We start from the raw sequence: 22,818 nt of genomic DNA, 5'->3' as shown, positions 1-22,818 counted from the left end.
TTAAATAGACGTCATGGGAAACACTGGAAGAAGAAGAATGCGTTTTTTTAAAAGGGATGTGTCGCTGAAGCTTCATGAAACACCTTTTTCCAAGTCTAGGTCATACTTTCTGCTCTATAATTTTTGGTTTTAGCGAAATGATTGACAAATAAAAACATCAACTGGGTCACAAAAAAAGACATTAAGCTTTAACAGTAAATTATAATTGACAGCACGTTCAATCGTTCAAGTTGTGATGGGCTGATGAAGCAGTGTGATATTTTTAAAGCTCAGTAGGTGGCGCCCTCAGTTTATGAATTATGTGAGGTTTTAATTAAATATTAAAAACATCAGATTACAGATTTCCATCCAGAGGGCTCTGTCAATACATACTTGATGAAGTCATGAAGTTTCATCAGCCCAAAGCTAAATTTGTGCAATTTCTAATTCTGTCCAAAAATAAAACATACCAAACGGATCCATGCAAATACTTTTATTCAGGAAGAGTCTACAGTCCTGTACAAGAGCACTTGTCTTTATTCATGATCAATCACACCGATTGCATCAATCACAGACAACAGTTCCCTTTTTGACAATGATCTGAAAATATCTTGTTCTGATTTAAATATTTAGCTTACTTTTTCAAAATAAAATATACAATATATGAAACATAACAGTTGTTATAGGATAGACTATATGGTACCAAATGTATATGCAAACACAACTTCTCTCCGTCCATCCCTCTGCATCTCATGCACAAAGAAACAACAAAAGAAAAAAAAAAAAAGAAACATGGCGGGTACAAAAAAGCTGTACATGTATGAAAATAGAAAATATCAAACCAAGATGTGCACCGGTTCGTCTAGGATGTGACACAGGAGGAGAAGTAGAAAAAAAGTACGACAATGTCCTGATACCTGATACACAGAGCTCGGAGGAGACAAACTTCCACACACCCGGATTCTACGACATCTGAACACACACATGGAACAGCAGACATCTGCAGCGCTACAAACAAACCAGAAGTTGCAGTTTTGGTATCAAAACCAGTGGATGTTGGAGTCGAATGCATAGCACAAAGTTCAGTTTGGCATGATTTTTGAAAGTCTAGTATTGCTGCAGTGTAAGTAGGTAAACCAACTCTGTCCTTGAATTATCCCACAAAAGTTCTCTACAGTATCGTTAATAAGCTTGTTTGGCTCAACACGTCATATTATTGCCGGAAGAGAATTGATGCCGAGATGAGATGAGCGTTTGACACACAAAACAGAGGCACACCGTTCATCAGAGCTACATCGTTTTTCTGCAGAGAAACACACTCGGACATGACAAAAAAATAGACTCTATTAATGTCACAAAACATTCTTGGTGAGGACGCGACACAGAGGCTGCATCCACACACCAGGGTTCATTGTGAATCACCCGTTTATGGCCATTTTCTACTAGTTTATCCTTTAAGAACAGAGATTTATTCACTGCTAATCATTTCATTTAGACATGAAAATATATTCCAAGTATTTGTTTGTTTATTACCCCACTTGGTCTCCAAAAATGTTCAAGTCAATTTACCAGAACAACATTTTAAAGGGGTCATGATACGACATAAACATAGTGTTTATTTTAAACTGGCAGGTGAATAGGTTTGTTTTTAGGAATAATCATCACTTAACAGAAGTTTTACTCACAAGCATTAGTCAAATATTGATAACAAGCTTCTCTTCTTCTGTAGTTTTAGAAATTGTGTACAAAAATCTGATCTAAAGTATATATATAAGAAGACACCACCATCTCTATATATACAATATATTTATTGTGTATATATATATATATATATATATATATATATATATATATAATTTATCTGACTTATTGTGTTAGTTCCACTTTTGTAGTGTTTAAAATGAATAATTGTACTTCAATGTATCTTTAATACAGAGAGTCAAAAGCTAAAATACAGACTAAATTGGGGACCAAACAAGATAAACATTACAACACTGGTTGAAGTTGATATCAACCTTTTAAAAGGTTTTGCAACTGTGTTATGAGTCATACTCTTTTTGTTTTACTAGAGGGCCATTTTTGAAAAGACAAACTTGGGTGTTTTTCCTAATGAATCCGCTGAGGTGTGGATGTTTCCCGTGACTTGAAGCAGCGGAGATAAGAGAAGGTGCAAACACAGATGATAGGAATAATCTCTGAGTTAGTGAAAGCATGATCAGGCGCTCTGCTGGTTCACATGAAGACAATAATCTCTCGCTGTGCAAATCAAACAACTGTACCAAATAAAAAGCGCTGCGAAGCAAGACGGTAAAATGAGATTAGCTTGTACGATCCCAAACACCCCACAGAGACGACGATATTGCTGAGTGTAACTATTCAAGGATCACAGTGTTTCTCATTGCAACCCACACTCTCCATTACATTCTACATGACAAAAGTATAAGAATAAAGAGCCGGGGGTAATTAGCTGTAATACACCCAAACACTACGCTTCAAAAAAATCTACTCTCTTCTAAACATTAATAAGAAAATATACATTTCTTTAGCAATAAATGTTTTTATTGATTTATCTTATACTCTAAATAAAATCTAGTGTTTTCTTATTTACATTTGGTTAATACTGATTGTAATGCAATACTGTTGCTTTTTGTTAGATTATTTTCCTGTTACATTTCTTTTTGTTGGAACAACAGAAGTACTTATACATTCATAAGTCAACACTCAGGAAGGAGTGCAGACTTGAGTGATAGGATGTCCACCGAATGAAGAAAAAAAAGGAAGTCTGCTTGCAAGAGCAAATAAACGTTTTAGTCGTGATGTTGGATGGAGTTGAAGGTCCAAACGATGTTACACACTGTGCGTTTATTTGGCTGTAAAAAGCTCCAGCAGCACCAGGACGGGCGGGTTCCAGGATATTAGAGCGGTCACATCCGACTGACTCTGAGGTGAGATGGAACTCTTTGTCACTGGAAAAGCAGTTAACTCGAGAGAGACAGATTTCCAGAGCGGCGAAGATGGAGTCAGAGGTCATACTCTCTCCACTCGACTGGGGTCGTAGGCGTCTGATGAGAAAAGAGATGAGACAACACGATCAAAGGAGAGCTGGAATTGTCCTTGTGTAGAGGGTAACAGTTTGGAGTTATAACAATTTTTGCCTCTTCGATAATTGCTGGAGGACAGCTGTTTACACAAAGGTTGTATCGTCCACAGCAAAACTACAATCTTATGTTTGCTGACCTGTCCATCCTAGCTCAAGATAAGAGCAAATACCATACTGTATGTAGGACTTTAATCTGATGTCTCATGACCATCACAAATAAGTAAACACATCTTTTTCCAATCAATTTTCTCTTTTCAGATCAAATGAAACCATTGTAAACGAAAGTCCTGTATGTGGTGTTATGCTCTCAAACAAACATACAGATATTAGCACGTAATTAAAAGAGCAATCTCGCTGCATAAAGAATAAACGAGATTACAAATAATAAATGATGACGTTATGATATCCTCTTGAAAAGGCCCAGTTAATGAAAAGCTATTTTGTAAATCGATGACATCAAAAATTACCAAGGTTTGGCTAGGCCAGCTCAAGAAAAGGTTCCGAGTTGAGATATCTAGTGGTTCATGAAATGGAAATGGAACTGTGTCGAAATCACCAAATGACGGCATACAATAGTTGCTCTTGCGCCCGTAAGCTCTATTTTCGGGGTCCACTTGTCACAAAAGTGAACTCTATGATGGGCATCATCAGCACGTTGGCTTTGAAAATTTACTATATTATTGTATACAGCTCAAACTAAGTCTCTGCATAAATTAGTACTGTATTTTCCCGCACTATAAGGCACACGTAAAAGCCTTTAATTTCTCAAAAAACGACAGTGCATCTTATTATCCGGAGCGCCTTATATATGAATATTACTTGGTGGGTGACTTATTTACCAACACTTTCATGACTGCGGCGCATTCATGCCGTGGGCGGGATTATGTCATTGTGTCATCACAGGGTGGGATTTACGACGCAAGTCACGTCATGACGGACAGCTATGGAGTAAGATTACTGCCACCGTTTTGAGCGAGTGTGTCTTGGTTGTTGTACACTCAAAATCACTCTGCTGCGCGCTCAACCAGTCATACCCGTGCGTTCAACATGTCATACACGGCGCTCTAGCTGTCATACACGCGCTCAACTTCACTGCTACGCACTCAACATTTGTCTGTGCACAACATCAGTCTCGCGCGCTACTGCTTGAAGCCTTTTAAACATCATTTGAACATTTTAACCATGGGAGAACGCTTAATATAGTTTAACTTTTTTCTGACTGTTTTGTTGACATTCCCTTTAGCAAAGCTTAGTGGATGCATTGCGCAACCCCAGTCAAACGTTTGACTGTATCTTTTATTGTATGCGCCTTATAATCCGGTGCACCCTATTTATGAAAACAGTTCTAAAATAGGACATTAATTGAAGGTGCACTTTATAATCTGGTGCGCCTAATAGTTTGGAAAATACTTTAAGTAAGTAGTTTACTACTTTCATACAAGACACACACCTCATTAATGCAGGAGAACAATGTATGGTATATTTACCTGAGACTGGTGGGATCTCATCATTGTCCATAAGTGTGGTGTCACAGGTCCCACTGCTGAAGTTTAGTGGCAAAGTGATCTCCCTCTTAGGGACACTCCTAGGTTTAGGAAGCAAAGGAGGCTTCTGGAGCTTTGTGCGCCGCTTTGCTTTGGGCATGATCTGTCCTTTAGAATCTTTCGTCACCTCAGATTTTCTGGCTTTGGCTGAATTAGTTTTGACATCATTTCCTCTATTCTTCGAATCTGTTGTGATTTCGATTCCTTCGACGTCTTGTTGATCTAATTTTATTTTCATCGCACGGACCTCGGTCAAGTTTGTTGCCACTTCATTTCCTTTAACCTCTGATGTATCCAGTGTGACATGAGTTTGTTTGACATCTGTTGAAACTGGTGTTGTTTCATTTACTCTTATATCCGGGGAATCTGACTCAGTTTCTCCAATTTTTACTGTCCCTTGTGATTCTTCAGGTTTTCCTTCGGAAAATTCTGGTGTCACCACAGTTCTGACTTCAGGTGAACTGGGTGAGTTTTCTGTTTCTCTCGTCACTGATAATTTAAGATTTAATTTAACCTCTGATAAATCTGAAATCACTTCAGTTCTTTCAATTTTTTCTTCTGCTTTTGACAAATTAAGATTCTCTTCAGTTTCTGAATCTTCCGCATTAAATAAATCCGCACTTAACTCAGCATTTTCACCGCTTGGCTTCTCCCCCAAAGTCACTGGGGGGCCAACATTCAAGATACTTTTTTCACCTGCAGGCTCCTCTCTTTGATCACCTTCTCTACCTACATCTGTCATTACTTCTACTTCCCCTCTCTCCTCCTCCTTGACATCTGTTCTGCTATCAGAGGTTTCATTCTCAAAACTACTTGTGTTTGTCTCCCGAAATACATCCATATCTGCATTCTGCATCTCTATCTTTGCCACTTCTTGAGCGTCAATGATATCGGCCTCTAACTTTGTCTTGCATTCCAAACCATTGAGGCTTAATTGTCTTATTCGAGAAACTGAGTCCAGCTCTTTGAGCCTGGCCATCCTGCCGGGTGTTGAGTTGCCTCGAGACATGGACGAAGACGAGCAAAGTTTATCCTGAAGAGATTCAATTAGTTTGCCATGACCATGGCCTTTCTTTTCTCCACCCAGCATATCCTTTGTTAGCTTATCCTTGGGAACAGTCGGAGCAAGCTTCGTAGGCGAGAAGTCAGACTGGTCTAGTGAAAGGTTTGTCTCGGGATCAATATCTCTTTCTCCATAGCTTATTTTGTTGCTGTGCTTTTTTCTTTCCCCTAAATTGGAATCAACTGCGTGTCCATCAACCTTTACACTCTCTTCAACACCACCTACTTTGCCTTTCTCTTCGACCTGCATACACCGTCCAATGTGCTGTGACTCTTCCTTGCCATCCAACACTTGTTTTTCACCTAAAGCCTCCACTGGAACAGCAATGCCGAGAATTCTGGCCGCTCTCTGCTCAATGGACTCATTCTCTGGGATCCCTTGTGCACTTTTCACCTCATAAAGGTTACTGAGATCTTCCTTGGGTACAGTCCCAGCTTTTTCTTGTATCAGCAAATTCTCCAAATGCTTGTCTGTGATTGTTATATCATTTCTGTAAGTCAGACACTTGGAAATTGCATATCTTTCGTCCCTGTCATCATCAAACACAAAGGAAATCTGCTTTTTTGACCTGGTTACGCTGAGGAAGCTGTCACTCTGGGGTGATCTGATATCATCCCTTCTTTTCAGACAGACTGAATTTAAATCCTTCATGGACTGTGACTTTGTTGTGTGGTCAAACATGTCAATTCTCTCCCTATCCAATACAGCATGAGGTTTTTCATTTAACTTGTGCTCTGAGCTACTGCCATTCACAAAAGTTGCTTCATTTCTTTCTCCATTTTGATAGAGATCAGTATGAATAAGTGGAGATGGGACTGAGAGGGAACGCTGCAAAGGCTCCCCCGGACCACCAGGGGTCTCGGTGTAGACAGTTAGTCCAACGTCTTTCAGTAAGGACTCCTGAGGAACGGGAATATCTTGTCCATACTGGCAATTAATTTCATTTTGATGAGGCACACCGTTCTCTTTCAGATTGGTGCAAATCCCATTCATCGATGTGACAGAAACGGAATCATGTTCATTTGCAGAGGTGAATGACTTTGATCTGACTTTAATTTTGGGTTTTTCTTTGTGGATTTGTGGAAGACTTATGGACTCTCTGCATTGCTCGGGCCCGATACCAAAATTTCCCTTTCTTTTGTTTTTCAACCCATCAAGATCATCTAGTGAACAAACCAGAGTAGGTCTCTTTCTTATCATGTCGTCCATTTCTTTATTGATAGTCTCCAGCTCACCAATAGCGTCACAGGGTCTTCTATTCACTGGCTTTAGGAGAAACTGACCAAAGGATGATTGTTCTGTCGTCTCTTCGGCCGTGGGGCTGCTCTTTTTTGGAGAAGATGGTTTTGGCTCTTCCTTATCATGAGCCTCATATGAGGGCAGCACAGTTTGCGCTGATGGGGACGATGGACTTTCTATTGGGCTGACACTGAGTCGGGAGAAAGCGCTATTGCTTGATGGGTGAAGGTTCTTTTGGCCAGTCATTGGGTAGCCATACAGAGAGCTCTGGTCAGCACCCAATCCACTATCAGTGGTTGTGTCCGAGGAGGACTGAACCAACTCTTGACCCTCTGATGGACTTTGGAGTTCAGGACTTTTGACAGGTGGTGAGCCAGTCTGGGTCTCTTGGTTACGGTAATGGTTTCCAGGCCAGGATCTTGCAATACACAGTTCTTTTTCTTTATTTGCTTGAAGAGCCCATGCATCCAGTATCTCTTTCCGTAGTGGAGCCCTCTTGTAATCCCTCATACAATTTGTGCTGGTGGTGTGCAGGTGAGTATATTGGTGTTTGATTGGCATTTCATTTACTGACTTGCTTCGCACTTTGTGGGTCTCTTTAAGGCCTACTGCAAATGTGTCAGCGGAGGTAAGAGTCAAGCTTGAAGTTGTCTCGTTGTTATTTTGATCAGAGTCTTTGTTAATGTTGGTTGGTGTATGAACAGGGACCGATACGAGACAGAAGATGGTTTCGCTGACTCTACGTTTTCTGTTTCTGTGGATTTCCGCCCCTGTTTCTGGAAGAATGGTCTTTACTTGTGTAATGGTTTCTGCAAAGTGTATAGTGCTCCCTGGACGAGATGCTGTTTTGGGGACGTGGAAAGACGATGAGGGAGATGGTGGATGTCGTTGATTTTTGGAGTATCTATTGTTGCAGTTTTGGTCAGTTGCTGGGAAGTTATCAACAATCTCTTTGTGCAAATTGCTGTGCCACCTGCCGTTGTCATTGTCAAAGAGCCTTGTGGACATCTGGTTGGCGTCGTCGGCCAGTTTGGCAGAAATAAAAGGCCCCATTGGTGGGGGCAAAAAGGCACTGTTTTCAGATGCAGGCTCTGATACGGTCACACTTGGAAGCTCATTGCGGATGTGGCGAATTTTGTCTGCATCTGTCAAGGAATTGTCCCCCAGTGCAGAGGATATGTGTCGAATGCGGGGGTCATCAAACGGGATGTATTGGATCCCCCCACCTGGACGTTCTTGGGCTGTATAAACTGGATAAAGCTGCTTCTGGCCGGACAGTCTTTCTCGCTGGGGGTCATGCCAAGAAACTGCTGGATGTCTAGTGAACCAACGGGATCCATCAGGAGCCACATGTATTTGCTGGTATACGTCCCCTCTGTATCTGAAAACAGAAAAAAAAATGAAACCCTTGATATAGAACAAAATACTTTAAAAACAACATGAGGCTTGAATGACACAGTTCTATATGAAGAAGACCATGTCTGTTGAGCAGTCCAGGAGAAAATGTTTTATCACCGCGACGATATAATTATGTCTGTCTGTTAGTAATTTGGAAACAAGCTAAATGTTATTCAAAGCACTAAATCACTTAAATCTCATTTTCAGAAAACTGAACCATAAACGGATCTTTTCATTTTGGTGCTGTCTTTGTTCCTGATTAACTGTGTGTTTTGGGCCTATTCCAGAATTCCTCGGCCAACTGCTTCCAATTGATCTCACAACTATATAATTATGGAAATCAAAATAATTACGTAACATTGGTCAAAATCTCCAAATCCGGACTGAATGCCTTCTTTCATCCAAAATTGCAAAGATCAATTCAACAAATAAAACTCCTTTAAATATAAAAATATATATTTTTAAATGTCATACCTGTAGTCGACAGCTATTTCACTATAGCCATGACGTCCCCCAACTATAACAGGGACTCTCTTATATGAAGGGGGAGGGATATATCCTGGAGGTCCGGAGTTCTGTGCAAAATAGTCCAGTTGGGTGTCAGCGGTATTTGATGTGGGTATTGGCGTTCTGTCTCTGGCGTGGGACACAACAGAGTCTCTTCCGGACAACATCTCACAACTTCCCCTTATTTGCTGGTGCATCTCATAGGATGGAGGTCGTGGGGGGCGTGTAAAGCGGGGCTTTGGTGTGGTTAAAAATGGATTTGCACTTGCCGGCCTGCCATTCTCCGGCCAGCGGATATGCCTGTAATAGTCTTGAAATGACTGTGGTTGACCATTGTCCCGCCTATATAGTTCCTGCCGAGTCGAGGGGATGTCCACATAATGAAGGCTGTCTGGATGCACCATCCTAGGGAGTGACTGAGATTTAGCCTTTGTTCTAGGATGTACAACAAGGCCGTCCGGAGTTCTGGCATGGAGCCTCTTCTGCTCCTGCGCCCAGCGCTCCCCTTCACCTTGTGACAGTTGTCCAAATGTCACAGTTGGGTGCCAGTCATCATTCCCCAAGCTTTGGCACTTTCTCTCATTTGCCATTCTCCAATGGTGTAGAGCCGCCTCCCTTTCTCTTGACATGGCCTGAGCTTCAGCCTGTGCCTGCACCTGAGCTTGGGCTGCCCAGCGCTGTCGCTCGTGCACCACTCTCTGGCGTTCTTCTGCAGACATCTCTTGGCCTCGCGCTTGTTGAGGCCTTTCTGTTCGGCTGATTCCACCGTGTCCCCCTCCTTTGGACTCTTTCAGGTCAGAATAATCCAATAAAACATGGGAATCCTGGCCTCTTCTTCTCCAGTAAGACATGTCCTTAGGTAGAGTCTGATGACTCTTGGCACCGTCACAAAACCTTAAATGAAAAGAGAAAAGAGTGTCAATCACAAAGAGAACGTCTTGGCTTGTACATCATTTGGTATATTCTTGTTACACATCCAGACCATTCTGGTTTTTCTATAATCTCAGTAGCCCAGCACAAAACCCATTACACGTGAAATAAAACACCTATTCATCACAACAGCGTAGAAAATGCTGCTGAATGTTAAACAGCTTTCCGACTTCTTATTTGAAAAATCAATAAATAATAACAGAACGTGTGGTGCTGTCACTTTGCAAGGCTAATACTCCAAATGCACAATTACAAGGACAGCCATGAGGTGACCTTATAATAAATTGATTTTTAGTTTTTGGAAAGCAGAGGTGATTTATGGGCCACCGCCATCTGGTACATTGTTGTTTTTGATAAAAGGGCAACGAGGATCAGTCAATAATGTGAATAAATGCAATGGTTAGATAAGAAGAGGAAATTACAGGAGTGCACGCTGACTGTCGTTTAGGCCGGCGTTAAGTACAAGATGAGAGCCCTAATGTAGACCTTTGACGGTTATTTCAAACTATAAAACATCTTTTTGTTTTTGATCTGATATTCAACCTCAACGAATAATAACCAATACTATATAACAAAATATGAAATTCATAATCTCAAATACTAATTTCAAGTACATGACAAACAAGGTCACCATTTCACAACATTTTACGGATTATAAATGTCAATAAACTGTGATCCATTGATACACAAGAGCAGGGATTGAATGATGGACGGGAGAAGAGGATTGTTGGTCCTAGGAGGAATAATTCCAGAGTTAGATAAATACTTTTTTTATACATAAAAGTATGACATACGGCCCATGACTTGGATCAATTTTAGCGTTGTTCATGAATATGTTTGTTCTTTACGCATAGTCTTAATTTTATCTACACGTTTTAATTCACATCACTTTAGCTTGGTGTTGTTGGCATACAGGAGAGGGGTGGGAATACAAATGGATATCTTAAGATACATTTAAAAAAGCTTTTCCTTCACACATGATGTTCTATCACTAAACAAGAAATTCCCATTGGGCTTCTTTTGCTCCTCAAAAATGTGTCAAACATTAGAGTGAAGACATTAACACTAAATAAAGAACAATTCATATACGGTTTCTTCTCTGAATCCCTTTACAATCACTGTTTGTAAAATGAAAATATCTGGATAAGAACAGGTTATATTCAAGTCATGAATTATAGAGAAAAGGTCTGCACTACATACTTTTTGTTTGCAGGAGAATGTTTTTTTCTCACTCATCTGATCATTATCGTCGACTTATTTCTTTAATTTGGGTAGGACTCCCATCTTAATAAAACTAATAATAATTCACCCGTAAAAAACATCAGATGAAAGTAAGAAAAACAAAGTCACATTATTCGCAATGTGGGGGAAAAAATGAGGCAGCAACCCACTAGATGGAGACACATGACAATGAGCTGCCTTTGGATTTAGATTTAGCATGTATGTCAAGGGAACACGTTACACAATGAATGTGTCTGCTACAGCATTAGAGAGAAATCACCTCCTGTCCTCGGAGAGCATGTTTGATGGTGGTCCTGATTGACAGTAACAAGGTACACTGCGCTTTCATTCAAGTTTGATTTTGACAATTTGTACAATGACAGCCAAGGAGAAAGCGATATGTGACACTGCTGTCAAGGCCGAAAGCCACTGAGCACGCCAGACATTTTGATCCATGTTCGCAGCCGGCCATTGATATGAAAGGATAACGAGGGCGAAGCAGCCAATCAAACTGAATTTGACGGCATCTCTCCCTGTCCTTAGTTTAATTTGGTTCAAGTGGTAGCGTCTTGTGGGAGAACCAGGATCGGCATGTGTCTTATCTGTTCGAAAAGCTGCCAGGCCAAATGGATTTGGATGAGGAAAAGGGAAAGAAAAGAAGGATGAACAAACAACAGAATAAAAATCTCAGAACATATGTCTTAGTAATTCCCCACGTTCCCTGCAGGATGCTCCGATAGCGCCGTGAATATGTGGATTAGTTCTCGTCGAAAAAAACGACGCTGAGGAAAAAGTGACACGCCGACCGTCTTAATTCAAGGTCATTTGTCTATTTGAGGAGACTCTGTCACTGGCTGCTGGCAAAAAGGGGATTAAGAGAAAAACAGACGGCCGCTCTAATAAAACGTAAGAGCAGATGAGCAGAAAGAAGCTGATCTAATTGTGCTGATATGAAAGCAGCCCTATTGACTTTGGCTTTGTTACATCATGAAAAACCCTCATAACCGCTGCAAATATGCAAACTACACCCGGGAACACAGATCGGCTGCAGTCATATTATATATCAGTGGAATCCTACTTTCCGACCATCTACCCGGGGGTCTCAATTGCATAACTGAAGACGATGCTATATATAGCTTACGCTCCCTATACATATTTAAATGAACCATATAAAACTCTTGTTTTATTGATACCCCATGCATTATATAATAGGATATAAAGCATCTGAAACCGCAGAAAAATGCTATCATGGGGATGTTTGTTGTTGAGAACCGGAAACCCAAGTTTACCAGACCTATGTCGGCAATGCTGCTTGTATCTGTCCTGTATTGAGCATTAACTACCCAGTTCTAATTGAGATATCCACCATTCTGTTTGGATTTTTATGGAATCAAAAAATAATGGTTGACATGTTTCTTGATTCCTTTGAATTACCCATCAGGCATCTGCTTCTTAGTCCATCTGGATCGTCCTCCATAGTCACAGCAATCAGTTGCTTTTCAACAACAATAACAGACAGGTCCAATTTTGGCACTTGATCAGATTTGATCAAGGCCTGCAGCGACTGTCATCAAATGTCGTATTCATCATTGTCAAATAAAATTCAGAAACTTTATCCACTATGTTGTTTTCTAAAGGTCACAGTGATCTGGAGCTTGTTTAAGCTTATTTGGGCGAGAGGGAGTGTATACCCAAGACAAGCTCGAATTCATCTCAAGGCAAATAAACACAATCATACCTTTATGTCACTCAATTCCTCCAATTCTTTTTTTTTAAAGCCATATTAGGTTTTGTTCTGCTCTGAAAATTTCATACATGTATGTATTTACATGTATTTCAGTGAGCTTGCGCCCCCATTTTTACAAATGATTTCCTGCAAATCCTTTAAAAAAAGATGACGCTGATTTGTTTCAGTAGATGGAGACATGTTTTGTTCAGAATGTTCAGAATGTTCAGATCCAAAAAAGTCAAAGCTTACTGCCAAGTCACAGTCACTATATGTACTAAAACCTAATTTTTAATCGGATATTGACAAAAGAAAACAACAAACAGATTTCTGGGGGATCATTTACAATATCTGATTTTTATATATGGGTAGTAGAATGTCCTTTTCAGCAATAAATGCCCTCATTTTTTTGGGAATAAGCCACTAAAACTAGTCAGAATTTTCAACAACAACACATCCCCAAGATCCGTCTCCCTTCAACGTTCCAAAAATCCCATCTGACCTTCACAGGCATCACATCAGCGGTCAGATTCACAAGAAAGAACTGTAGTGATGCTGTAATCCATTTTAATAAGTCATAAGAGCGATATGTACCTTAGTATATTATGATTCCAGTTTCTCACGGACATGGTTTTAAAATTAATTGAGTATTGTAATAAAATAAATGTACTGCAGTGCTCCACCAGGGTTTTATATCATTTTTTTAAAGTCACTAAAATAAGCAGGATGTGGCTCCTTTAAGACTCAATAATAGTAAATCTGAATTACTAGAGTAAGTCAGATTTAGGACTCCCTCCGGTCATAAAATTTAAATTCAGCTACAGCCACAGTAGATGAATTTAAAAACATGATCCTTGTAAAGTGTATAACCTCTGACCAGCCTTATTCTTCTAAAGCTTCGGTGCAGTTTTTCAAAAACAGTTTTGAAAACATCTTTTTGCATTATACATTTATCTCAATACCTTTTTGTTTTAACGACAGCTCCTCAAATCTTCTGTGTTTGTTGTTCCCTGCTTGAAGCGAAGCTACACAACAGGTCCCTTTCTCTGAAGATAAATGGTTGGAAGGTCCATCAGCCACCAGGGAAGTCTTGGCAGTCAACTGAAGGAATTCAGGGATCACAAGGATATCACCTGGTCTCCTTTTTAGAGGTTATTACATTATGTTGGGCAAAGAAGTTGAGCTATTTTAGGACTATAATAAGAGCTATCTGAGGTTCAAGTCAGTGCTTTCGCCAATATGTATAGCCCTGCCGAGTGATGCCGTCACCAGGCTTGCTCAGAGCATTATCCGGTGTATAAAGGAGGCTCATGGCTCAAAATACAATACACAGCAGAGTTACTGATTTCAAACCTGTTTGCTGGCACCTACAGTTCTACACTCAAGACCAGAGTTGCTGTTTCCTCCATCACCTAGCAGTGATGATGTCAGCTGCGGTGACACATACGCCATAGGCACAACAGACTGCTGGGTAGGGGAGCAGAGAGAGTGATTCTGCAATCAAATGCGTGGACGGTTGTTTTGCCTGGTAACTCACATCTTCCATTGAAGTGCTTTGTAACCAATGCACTAGAGGTGTGATAAGAACAGCTTTTTTTACTTTCCTCTAGTTGAATATTAACGTATTTGTTTTAAAAGGAGGAACACTTATACAAAATATTTCTTGTCTAGTCATTATTAAACTATGAATATAACGACAAAGAATCATGATTTATTTCAATAGCCAGCCACCACTCACTATCGAGAAACAAACTTTTGTCAATTTCTCGATTGGATTTCAACTGTGTGTACTTTCAAACAACCTACTGACCAAATTCTCTTCATCAGGGATAAACATCGGAATTGTTTAGAATGTAAAACAGTTAAGTGTTGATCGCATAATGCATGTTTTAACGCGATTCTATGCGATTTGAAGTTGAGCGACGCCAGTGGACAAAAGTGGTAGTGTTTATCCCGATGGGAGACCACATTTACCATGAGCATTCCCTAAACGTCGCAAAAGCTGTCCCGGTTTGTAGCAGCTTTCAGAGCTATAAATTGTAATAATAAACAGGGAGCATTCTTTTGACAGGGAAAACATTGGGTGGTTTAAAGTACATGTCCACAATGTCTCAAATGGAGAGCATCTTGTCTGTTACAGGAGTGGTAAAAATGAATCCATCTGCTGTGAGAAAAATGACACCTGGTCCAAAATAAAAAAGAGAATCTTAATGAGGATTTATGCCTGAGGTTTTTTTTGCAGGCATTAATGTCCTAAAAATAAGAAATAAGAAGGCTTTTTATGCACCTTTCTTTTTACTAAATTAAGCTGATATATGTATTCACAATGGAAAGTGATTAAAACAAACATTGATTACTTGCAATACTCTCAATTGGGAAAGGTATAGGACTTGATAAAGACTTGACAATAGACTTTGACCTACATTCTACAATTGCTTCATATTGAAAAAAAAAAAACGGTTTACATTGTAGTCATTAGCAACACTGTTACCAACCCCTGTTGATGCTGATGTGTAGCTAAAGTATAAATATGTTCTCGCTCTCTCCGGCGTTAGAAAAACGTGTAACTGCGACATCGTACCGTCCCTGTTCTGATGTGCATTTTTGCGAAACAATAAAAACTTTGTTGTTGTATTCTCAGTACTTCATTCAAACACTGAAGGAAAACAGTGTCTCCAACCCACTACTGTAAATTAACATCATCAAAACAGTCCAGTTCTCATTAATAATTAACAAGACACGTGTTTATGGTAGCCTTAACAATGATAAGAAAATAAAAGTATATCCCACGGGAAGACCTTGATAATAACCCCAATGTCCCACTGAGCCGACAAAGACTGGAATCCCCCATGAAGGATGAGAACGAAAGAAAAATAATGGGTGACAAGGGACATGAAAAAGTAACGGAATCATAGGAATGATGTGAATGACTTGAAGGCAGGTGAACTCGATAATCGTCTCGCAAAATGTGATTGTTTAATCATCTTAGTCGGCGTGATCGTGATGCTGAAGGCGTTGTGTTAATGAGAGAAGGAGGACAAAAGGTGAGAAGCATAATAAAGGACACTCTAATGAAACAGTAAGTCAAGCACATTACTAGACCACCGCAGACTACGTCTTACCCGCTGTCTGAGGTCAGGGACTCCCCGAAGGAGTGGGTGTCCAGTTGGTTCCGGCTCCCGGCTTCCTGTCTGGACTGGCTTCTGTCTCGATGCTCCGGGTTGTTATTGTTGGGGCAGCTGTTGCTACCACCGTAAGCTTGAGGCGGTCTACTTCCACCGACGCTCCCGTAGGCCACCCTGGACCCTCTTTCATAGCCGTTCACCGTCCTGGGCCTGTTCTCCGCAATTTCATGGTGCTTGCTGTAGGACGGTGGGGAGGATGGCGGACCCCGGCGGGACGAGGGCGCGGGGGCTGGAGTAGGGGTGGCTGAGGAGGATGATGTATGTTTGGGAAGCTTGTATCCATGAGAGATGAGAAGATCTTCCACGCTGTACATGGTCGCATTTGTTTATGCTGGTGTGTTTGGTCTTTTTTTCCCGCTTTGTTCGTCCGTTTTTTGTTTATTTTTGTAGGTCGCTCGTCGGCTTCTTTGCTTCTTCCCTACATGCAGGTTATCACCGGCACATCTGCAGAGCCACGGCCATCACTGAGGGGAAGAAAAGAAGGGGACGACATGAAGCACCAAGAAAGACACGGAAAAGTAGATGACAGATTAACCTTCCCGTCTGCAGTTTTCTCCCTCGTGTTCATACCAACACGGACAGTTCAGAGACTCGAACAAAAAGAGGGACTTAAATCCTGAGCTGCCACAACAAATCCGAGCACACCCGCCCTCTCCGCTGCCTTCCACTCCTCCGCTCAATCCTTCCCTGTAACAACCACGTTTTATACCCTAACCAAGTCTGTCTGCATTCAAAAGGATGTAAAGGTAAACAAACAGAACCCAACCCCACAATAATATGTTTATCCGTAAAAAAAAGAAGGACCGTATGTTTCAGGAGGCAGCTCGCCACAACACAGACAGCCACTGTTTACAGTCGGCTCCTTGCATTTCCAATGCAGCGGCTGTAACCGGTGCTCATCTTTTACATCACGGAGGAGACGGGGGAATTCTCTCCGGCTCTCACATCCTTTCCTGCTCACTCTCCGTCAACTCTTTTTTTTCTGTCTGTGAAAAGTGCCTCCCAAAAACTTGACTGTTAATCTGGAAGGGAATAATTGATTTCTGAAAATAGAATCAATATCAGCCAAGTCAGGGCGTGTGGGCGACATGATGAGTGGTGTTAATACCTGAGTCATTAAGGATTTTGTTTCCCAGGACCCTTAATAGATGAGGCGTCCTTGAACAGAGTATCGCTCCTAATGAATAACTGGTGCCATTAGAGTACGACTATACTTTGAAAAATCTTTCTTGCTTCCCTTATTATATGTTCAAGAGCAGTGCTGGTGTATAATTCACATGGTAGCTTAAGTGGTCAAATAAAAACAATAATTCATCCATACACTCTATTGTGTATTTTCTTATACCATGACACATAGTATTACTGGAAATATAAATAAAACCTCAAAAGGCAGTGAGTAGCTGGATTGCCAATAGCCATTGAATTGCAAAAACATTGTGAGTGTAAAGAAGAAGAGGAAAACACTACAAATATATTTGATATTACATACTTCTTGCAGTGAAGTAACACAGGATGAGGTATCGCGTAAGTCACAAGAACCCTTTCCAAAACAAACTTTAATGGCCTTCACGTTAAAAGCTTTAGTGTGCTTTGTAGAAATTTAAGAAATATCACGTTTGTTCCTTGAAATACCTTAAATGAAACCCCAGTTCAAGCGCGCAGACCTCTGCCAAGCTGAGCTTTATGGTTTCTCCAGTCACCTCGTAATAAATCCTTCAAAGATTTATTTGATCCCGTGCAACAGAAAACTACCAATATTTTTATCATCTGTTTATTTCCCCCCTTTGATTTCCTGAGAATCTCAATTGAATCTGATCTTCCAAGCTCTTTAGCCAACCGACATCTAAGACGCAGATGAAATGATACAGAAGACCATTAAAAAGCAATGAATTCCAACTGACCAATAATCTAGAACAGACCAATTCCACAATGTAGTACGTATATGAACAAATCCTCTGTCTGTTTAAGAAAAAAAAAAGGTTAATTGTAGCCTTCTGACTATATTGATCAAATCCAAAATTGATCTGTGTATTATTATGTAACTCTCTTGACGTTGGCAGCCTCCTAAACAGGACAGACGCAGCAGCGGCCCTCTTATTCAACGCTCTCCACCGGAACAGACGGCCAACAACCTGACTGACCTTAATAAGAAATGGCGTTCAGGAACCGCCGCGCGAGTCTTGCTGCCGGAATTAGACGGTTGCTCGGCCAGTTTAGGAACCAATCACATTACAGTTTAATGGTGGGGCACACTTACTGAAACAGATGGTTTAAATGGACAAGGCAGAGGGATTTCAGCCACAAAGAGATGAGCATTTGTTTTCAGTATTTGCAATAGTCCCACTTAAATAGAAAAGCCGGCTTCATCATCGACATCTCCCTCTCCACCTTCTACCTGAACATCAGAGGTGATTAACAGGATCCATGAGTGTGAAATACTCCTCTCTTTGTACTTCTAGCTTGCTAATACGATGATCTTTTTTCATTTAAACCCTTAAACCTGTTAGTTTTGGAGGATTGGCTCTTGGTGCTTATCCGGTTAATACTTTGAGTTTTAACTCTTTCATTTGTGTGATGTGTAATCTCCTCAAGGACGAGCAGGGTTTTGTTAGTTGTGTCGTTATTTTCATGCGAGCAAGATCACAAGAGTTGTCAACTTCATCTTCGTGCAAACACCCTGTCTAGCTGACCAGAATGTCACGAACTGTTGTTGAACTTCTCCCGGGCAAAAAGCCAAAGTCGAGGTTTAGTAAATCACACAGTAACTCTGAGATAAATGTCAGGGGAATGGACAACTGTTTGTCACAACAACATGCACACAAGCTAATTTGATAAATGGTCATCAGTCACTCTCAAACTAAATCATAGAAGCACTATTTCTTATTTGTGGCAGTGGAATTACAGACGTTCAACTCTCGTCTTTATGATAGACGTGCATTATTTAATGCTGCATCTAAGATGTAAGCTACAAGGAAGTACCTACGTAAGCATCTTCATCAACAAAGAATCATGCTCTCTCAGGGTTTTCTCAAGGGTCTTAAGAAGGGCATGGATAGGAATGAGCACGGAGGTACTGGTGTTTCCAAGACGCATTCTTAACTGCCTTTTTAGGAGAACCTTTGGATCAGGCCAAAGGAGCTTCAGAAGCATTTGCTTGGGCATTGCCTTCAAAAGACATCTGTAAATCCGTTTCCTTGATATCTGTGAAATGGCACGGGGGTAATTAATATTTATGTTTATTGTAGATAATTTGGTTTAATAGAGTTGTATTGAATTACTCTTTAGCCACCGTGTTTTGTTTGACTGCGTCAGCCAAGCAGAGTTTCAGATGACGGAGGCAGGTCTTTTGCATGTATTGTTATCTAATTGTTGCCAAATGAAACAAGATCGACATGTTGTTTTAGGGACCTATTGATTGAGTTATAGGCAAAAATGAAAGTCAATTTTCTTTCTCAGTTCTCCGTCCAGAAAATACATCCAAATACCTCCATACTGCTTGTCTTAAATGTCCATCATGTATTGAAGCCATTAGGAATTGTTACTAAAACACCCAGCACGACAAAATAACAATTGTCATGGTATTTTTAAAAAAACAACAACACATATTTACACTATACAAGGAGATTTTTGTTTCCCTAACATTTCCCTTTTGATTATATTCTTATTTATCAACTTTCTTTCAGAATTTGCATAATAAGGCCAAGTGTAAGAATAGAAATATCTTCCCCAAACCCTAATGTAGCCAGCCCAAACTCTGACAAGAGTCCGGCCCTACTAGAAGACTTACTTACATGGCTTCAAAGACACGGTTCAGACCACAGGTACAATATACAGTATTTGTACAGTATGTACTGTATATTGAATAAATAATAGGGCTGTTTATTATCAAGAATCTGGATACATAAGTAAAATGTATCACGATACAGGGGCAACAATATGATATATTGCTTGAGTCTTTTTTAAATTAGATAGTGTTGTCGAAACAGTATCTTGGAGAAGATGTTTTTACTAAAGTTATATTTTTTTTAAATCACAATAAACAATCTTACAACAAATGTGGTATCTGGAAAACCCCTTGCATGGCACGATAGCTTACATTTTGTTTTTAGTCAGTTGATATAGTCCGAGTCCACAAATATGATGAAAATCTGTCCAAACATCTTAGGAACTCTCCCAACAAGAAAAAGATTAATGTAGTCCCATTTTAATGGCCCCGTTCATTAATATGATAATTCACCTTAATATTATTGGAGGATTAACCTGTCGTAACTCACCAGCCATATGCTTTCTGATCCCACTAAGCCCCTTAATCTGTGACAGTTTCTCTTAGTGTCATCACTAAATAAGGATTATCTCCATCATCATTTAAAGTGAGGATTTCCTCTTGTATGATGACCTAGGCTGACTACGCCATCAAGCCTCGTTTAAACACTACTAATGCTGTTATGCAATGGAATTTCCCTGTTTTATACAATATAAAACCCTGAATTCAAGACTAGGCATGTGACGAATGTTGGCTTTTACCCAGAAGGAACAGGACAATACTGTGTTTCTCCACAATACCTTCATCTGTGTGGAACATTGGCAACACTGGTGCTGGAATTTGGGAAGAGTGGGAGAGGAAAAGCTGCAGATCTGCTTTGTTTTTAATTACATGACTGACTGGAATGAGAAATAATGATATAGTTTATGGATAACATACGCTGCTGAGAATGCTAAAAATAAACAGAACCACATGAAAGCTGGCATTCCCTCCAGACAACCCTCGCTGCCGCCTCCGCATTTCCTCTCATCAGAACACCAGAGCTTCGACTTCATCCTCCAATTCGCCGTCAAATATCAATTTTGAGGTCAAATGAATGTCTGTCAAGGCTACGACCTGTGCGTGAGATAACATTAATAAGCATTTTAGCCTTGTGTGTAGAGAGGGTGACGGGATATTAGGCTGCAGGGGAGAACCAGTGCCAGCAAGTTGACAGTTTGGTGTCAGCTCTTTATTCATGGGCTGCTAAGATGAGGGCACAACTGGGGATAAACAGGAGCAGAGGGTCAGTGCAGGTGGCCCTGGTAACTGAATAAAGATCTGCTTCGAGTCAGGAGAAACATCCACTTCTTAAGAGAGTGTGAAATGTGAAACGTATGTGGCTAACAAGGCAACACACGTTAAAAAAACATTGTTAAAGTGTTAAGTTCAAAGACAGAGGGCTAAATGTGGCCTGCAAAATAACGTGAATAAAATCTTACTTGATGACCTACTTTCATCATGTTTATTAATAACTTTATGCTGGTAAAGACTCCGATCACTCAAGGTACACGTTTTCAAAATCCACTGCAATAGTAAAGTCCCAGAACAGTTTACATCAGGGGTCCCCAAGTACTAGTTGGGGGACCATTACATTTCCGTTTTAAATGCCAGGCTGAACAAAAAGGGAAAATAAGTGATTCGATTTATGATGATGATTAGTACTCTCTGAAAGGTGTTTTGAAAAAAATGAAAATGAAAAATGGTTTAGCAAATGAGATTTTACTTTGTTCTGGTTTCATGCAGTTAAATGTTTGGTTTTTGCAGGTTGTGCCATTTTATTTTATTTTTTGCCATTTTTTATCTAGTAAACGGTTGAAAATAATGCCATCAATTAACCGGTCCACAGTAGAAAAAAGGTTGGGAAACCCTAACTACATATCACATACTGTCTAAATCCGATCTGTACATGTCACGAATAATCAAATAAAACTTTAGGATACATGAACCGTAAGTGCAGGATTCACAAGATTTCCATCCCAGCAATCAAGCCTAGCTGATCAGCTCTTAATTGTATTTCATTAAGTAATTTGCTTGGAGTTCTACTGATTATACAGAGTGTGCTACTAGATAAGAAAGGTGAAAAAATACATGTCTTGAAAGAAATAAAACTATCTTTTTAAACTTTCCAAAGCAGGGCAAAAGCTTGTTTGATAGACTTTACAGATAAGCTCATGCATTACCTATTAAAATGGTGACTTTTTAAAAGCTTCTACTGTATAATAATATGGATTATGGAAAATTTTAAAGTGTTTTTCTAGCGTTTGTTTATTCTTCGTGACCAAACAGTAATAATTTCAATATATTTTCAATTCAGCCAAAGAAGCTACATGATCATCTGTGTTTATTAGCGGCCGCAAAGCCTTAAAAACCAAAAAACAGACTTCAATGGAATATTAAGATAATAACGAAATTGGGACAACTAAAAGAAAAGTGCATTTTGGAGGTGTTCCAAATTTAATTCTGGAAGTCACTCTTTGTAGTGTGTGTAATTGTGGCGCTTTCTTCCTTCTTTCTACCATGTTCATTTGCTGTGAACTACTGCCAACTGTTTGTCCCATTAAACTCAAATGGTATCATATTTCATAGATTGAAATGTATTAATATTAGCAGAACATCCTGATACAGGAGTAAATAAGAAGCTTTTGTATTTTTGTTGTTGTGACATATTTATATAACCTGGGGCAGCACAACAGAATAAGCTTGTTCATACTAATAAAACATGTAGTTTCATTGGGACAGTCAAGAGTTTTGAATGTTTTATGTAACAATGACAGTACATTTAAAATTACTAGTTATCCCTCTCCCTCTCACTGCCTGAAGTTGCCCTCGGGCAAAGGCAGGAGAGTATCCTTGGAATATCGGGAATGTTAAGTGATGAGTCGGGAAGATGTTACCAGCCTGCTGATTAATGGAAAATATAAAAATAAAAAACTGAATAATAAATGTTCAAATATAGTAGTTTGCTTATTAATGTGCAAAAAGTGTGAATGCAAGATAATTAACAACACGCTTAATACTTGTGATGGTTTAGGTGGGTTTGGTGACTGGGTTGATATGGCATCATCTTTATCATGATAGCTTTGTTATAGATGGTTTTGTAATATTGTGCTGTGATCGAATC

The 22,818-nt window shown here is 39.9% G+C and overlaps 1 protein-coding gene across 4 annotated transcripts in view; it reads right to left on the bottom strand.

Annotated features, from left to right (window-relative positions):
- Window positions 1–459: 459 nt before the first annotated feature.
- The window catches only part of jcada (junctional cadherin 5 associated a), a 36,005-nt gene continuing 13,646 nt past the window's right edge, over window positions 460–22,818 (bottom strand). For all 4 annotated transcript variants that reach the window (XM_087788763.1, XM_087788762.1, XM_087788761.1 and 1 more), the window contains exons 2-5: window positions 15,830–16,356; window positions 8,798–9,724; window positions 4,567–8,306; window positions 460–3,041 (exon numbers count right to left, since the gene is read on the bottom strand). In XM_087788763.1, the coding sequence (XP_087644889.1) occupies window positions 3,007–3,041; window positions 4,567–8,306; window positions 8,798–9,724; window positions 15,830–16,206 (5,079 nt within the window). In that variant the 5' untranslated portion in view covers window positions 16,207–16,356 and the 3' untranslated portion in view covers window positions 460–3,006. The remainder of the gene's footprint in view (window positions 3,042–4,566; window positions 8,307–8,797; window positions 9,725–15,829; window positions 16,357–22,818) is intronic.

The sequence above is a fragment of the Callionymus lyra genome, chromosome 4, assembly GCF_982586985.1.
Source record: "Callionymus lyra chromosome 4, fCalLyr1.hap1.1, whole genome shotgun sequence".
In the NCBI taxonomy this organism is placed as follows: domain Eukaryota; kingdom Metazoa; phylum Chordata; class Actinopteri; order Syngnathiformes; family Callionymidae; genus Callionymus; species Callionymus lyra.
Note: the sequence above shows the minus strand (reverse complement) of the source record. Positions and strands in the feature narration are given on the sequence as shown.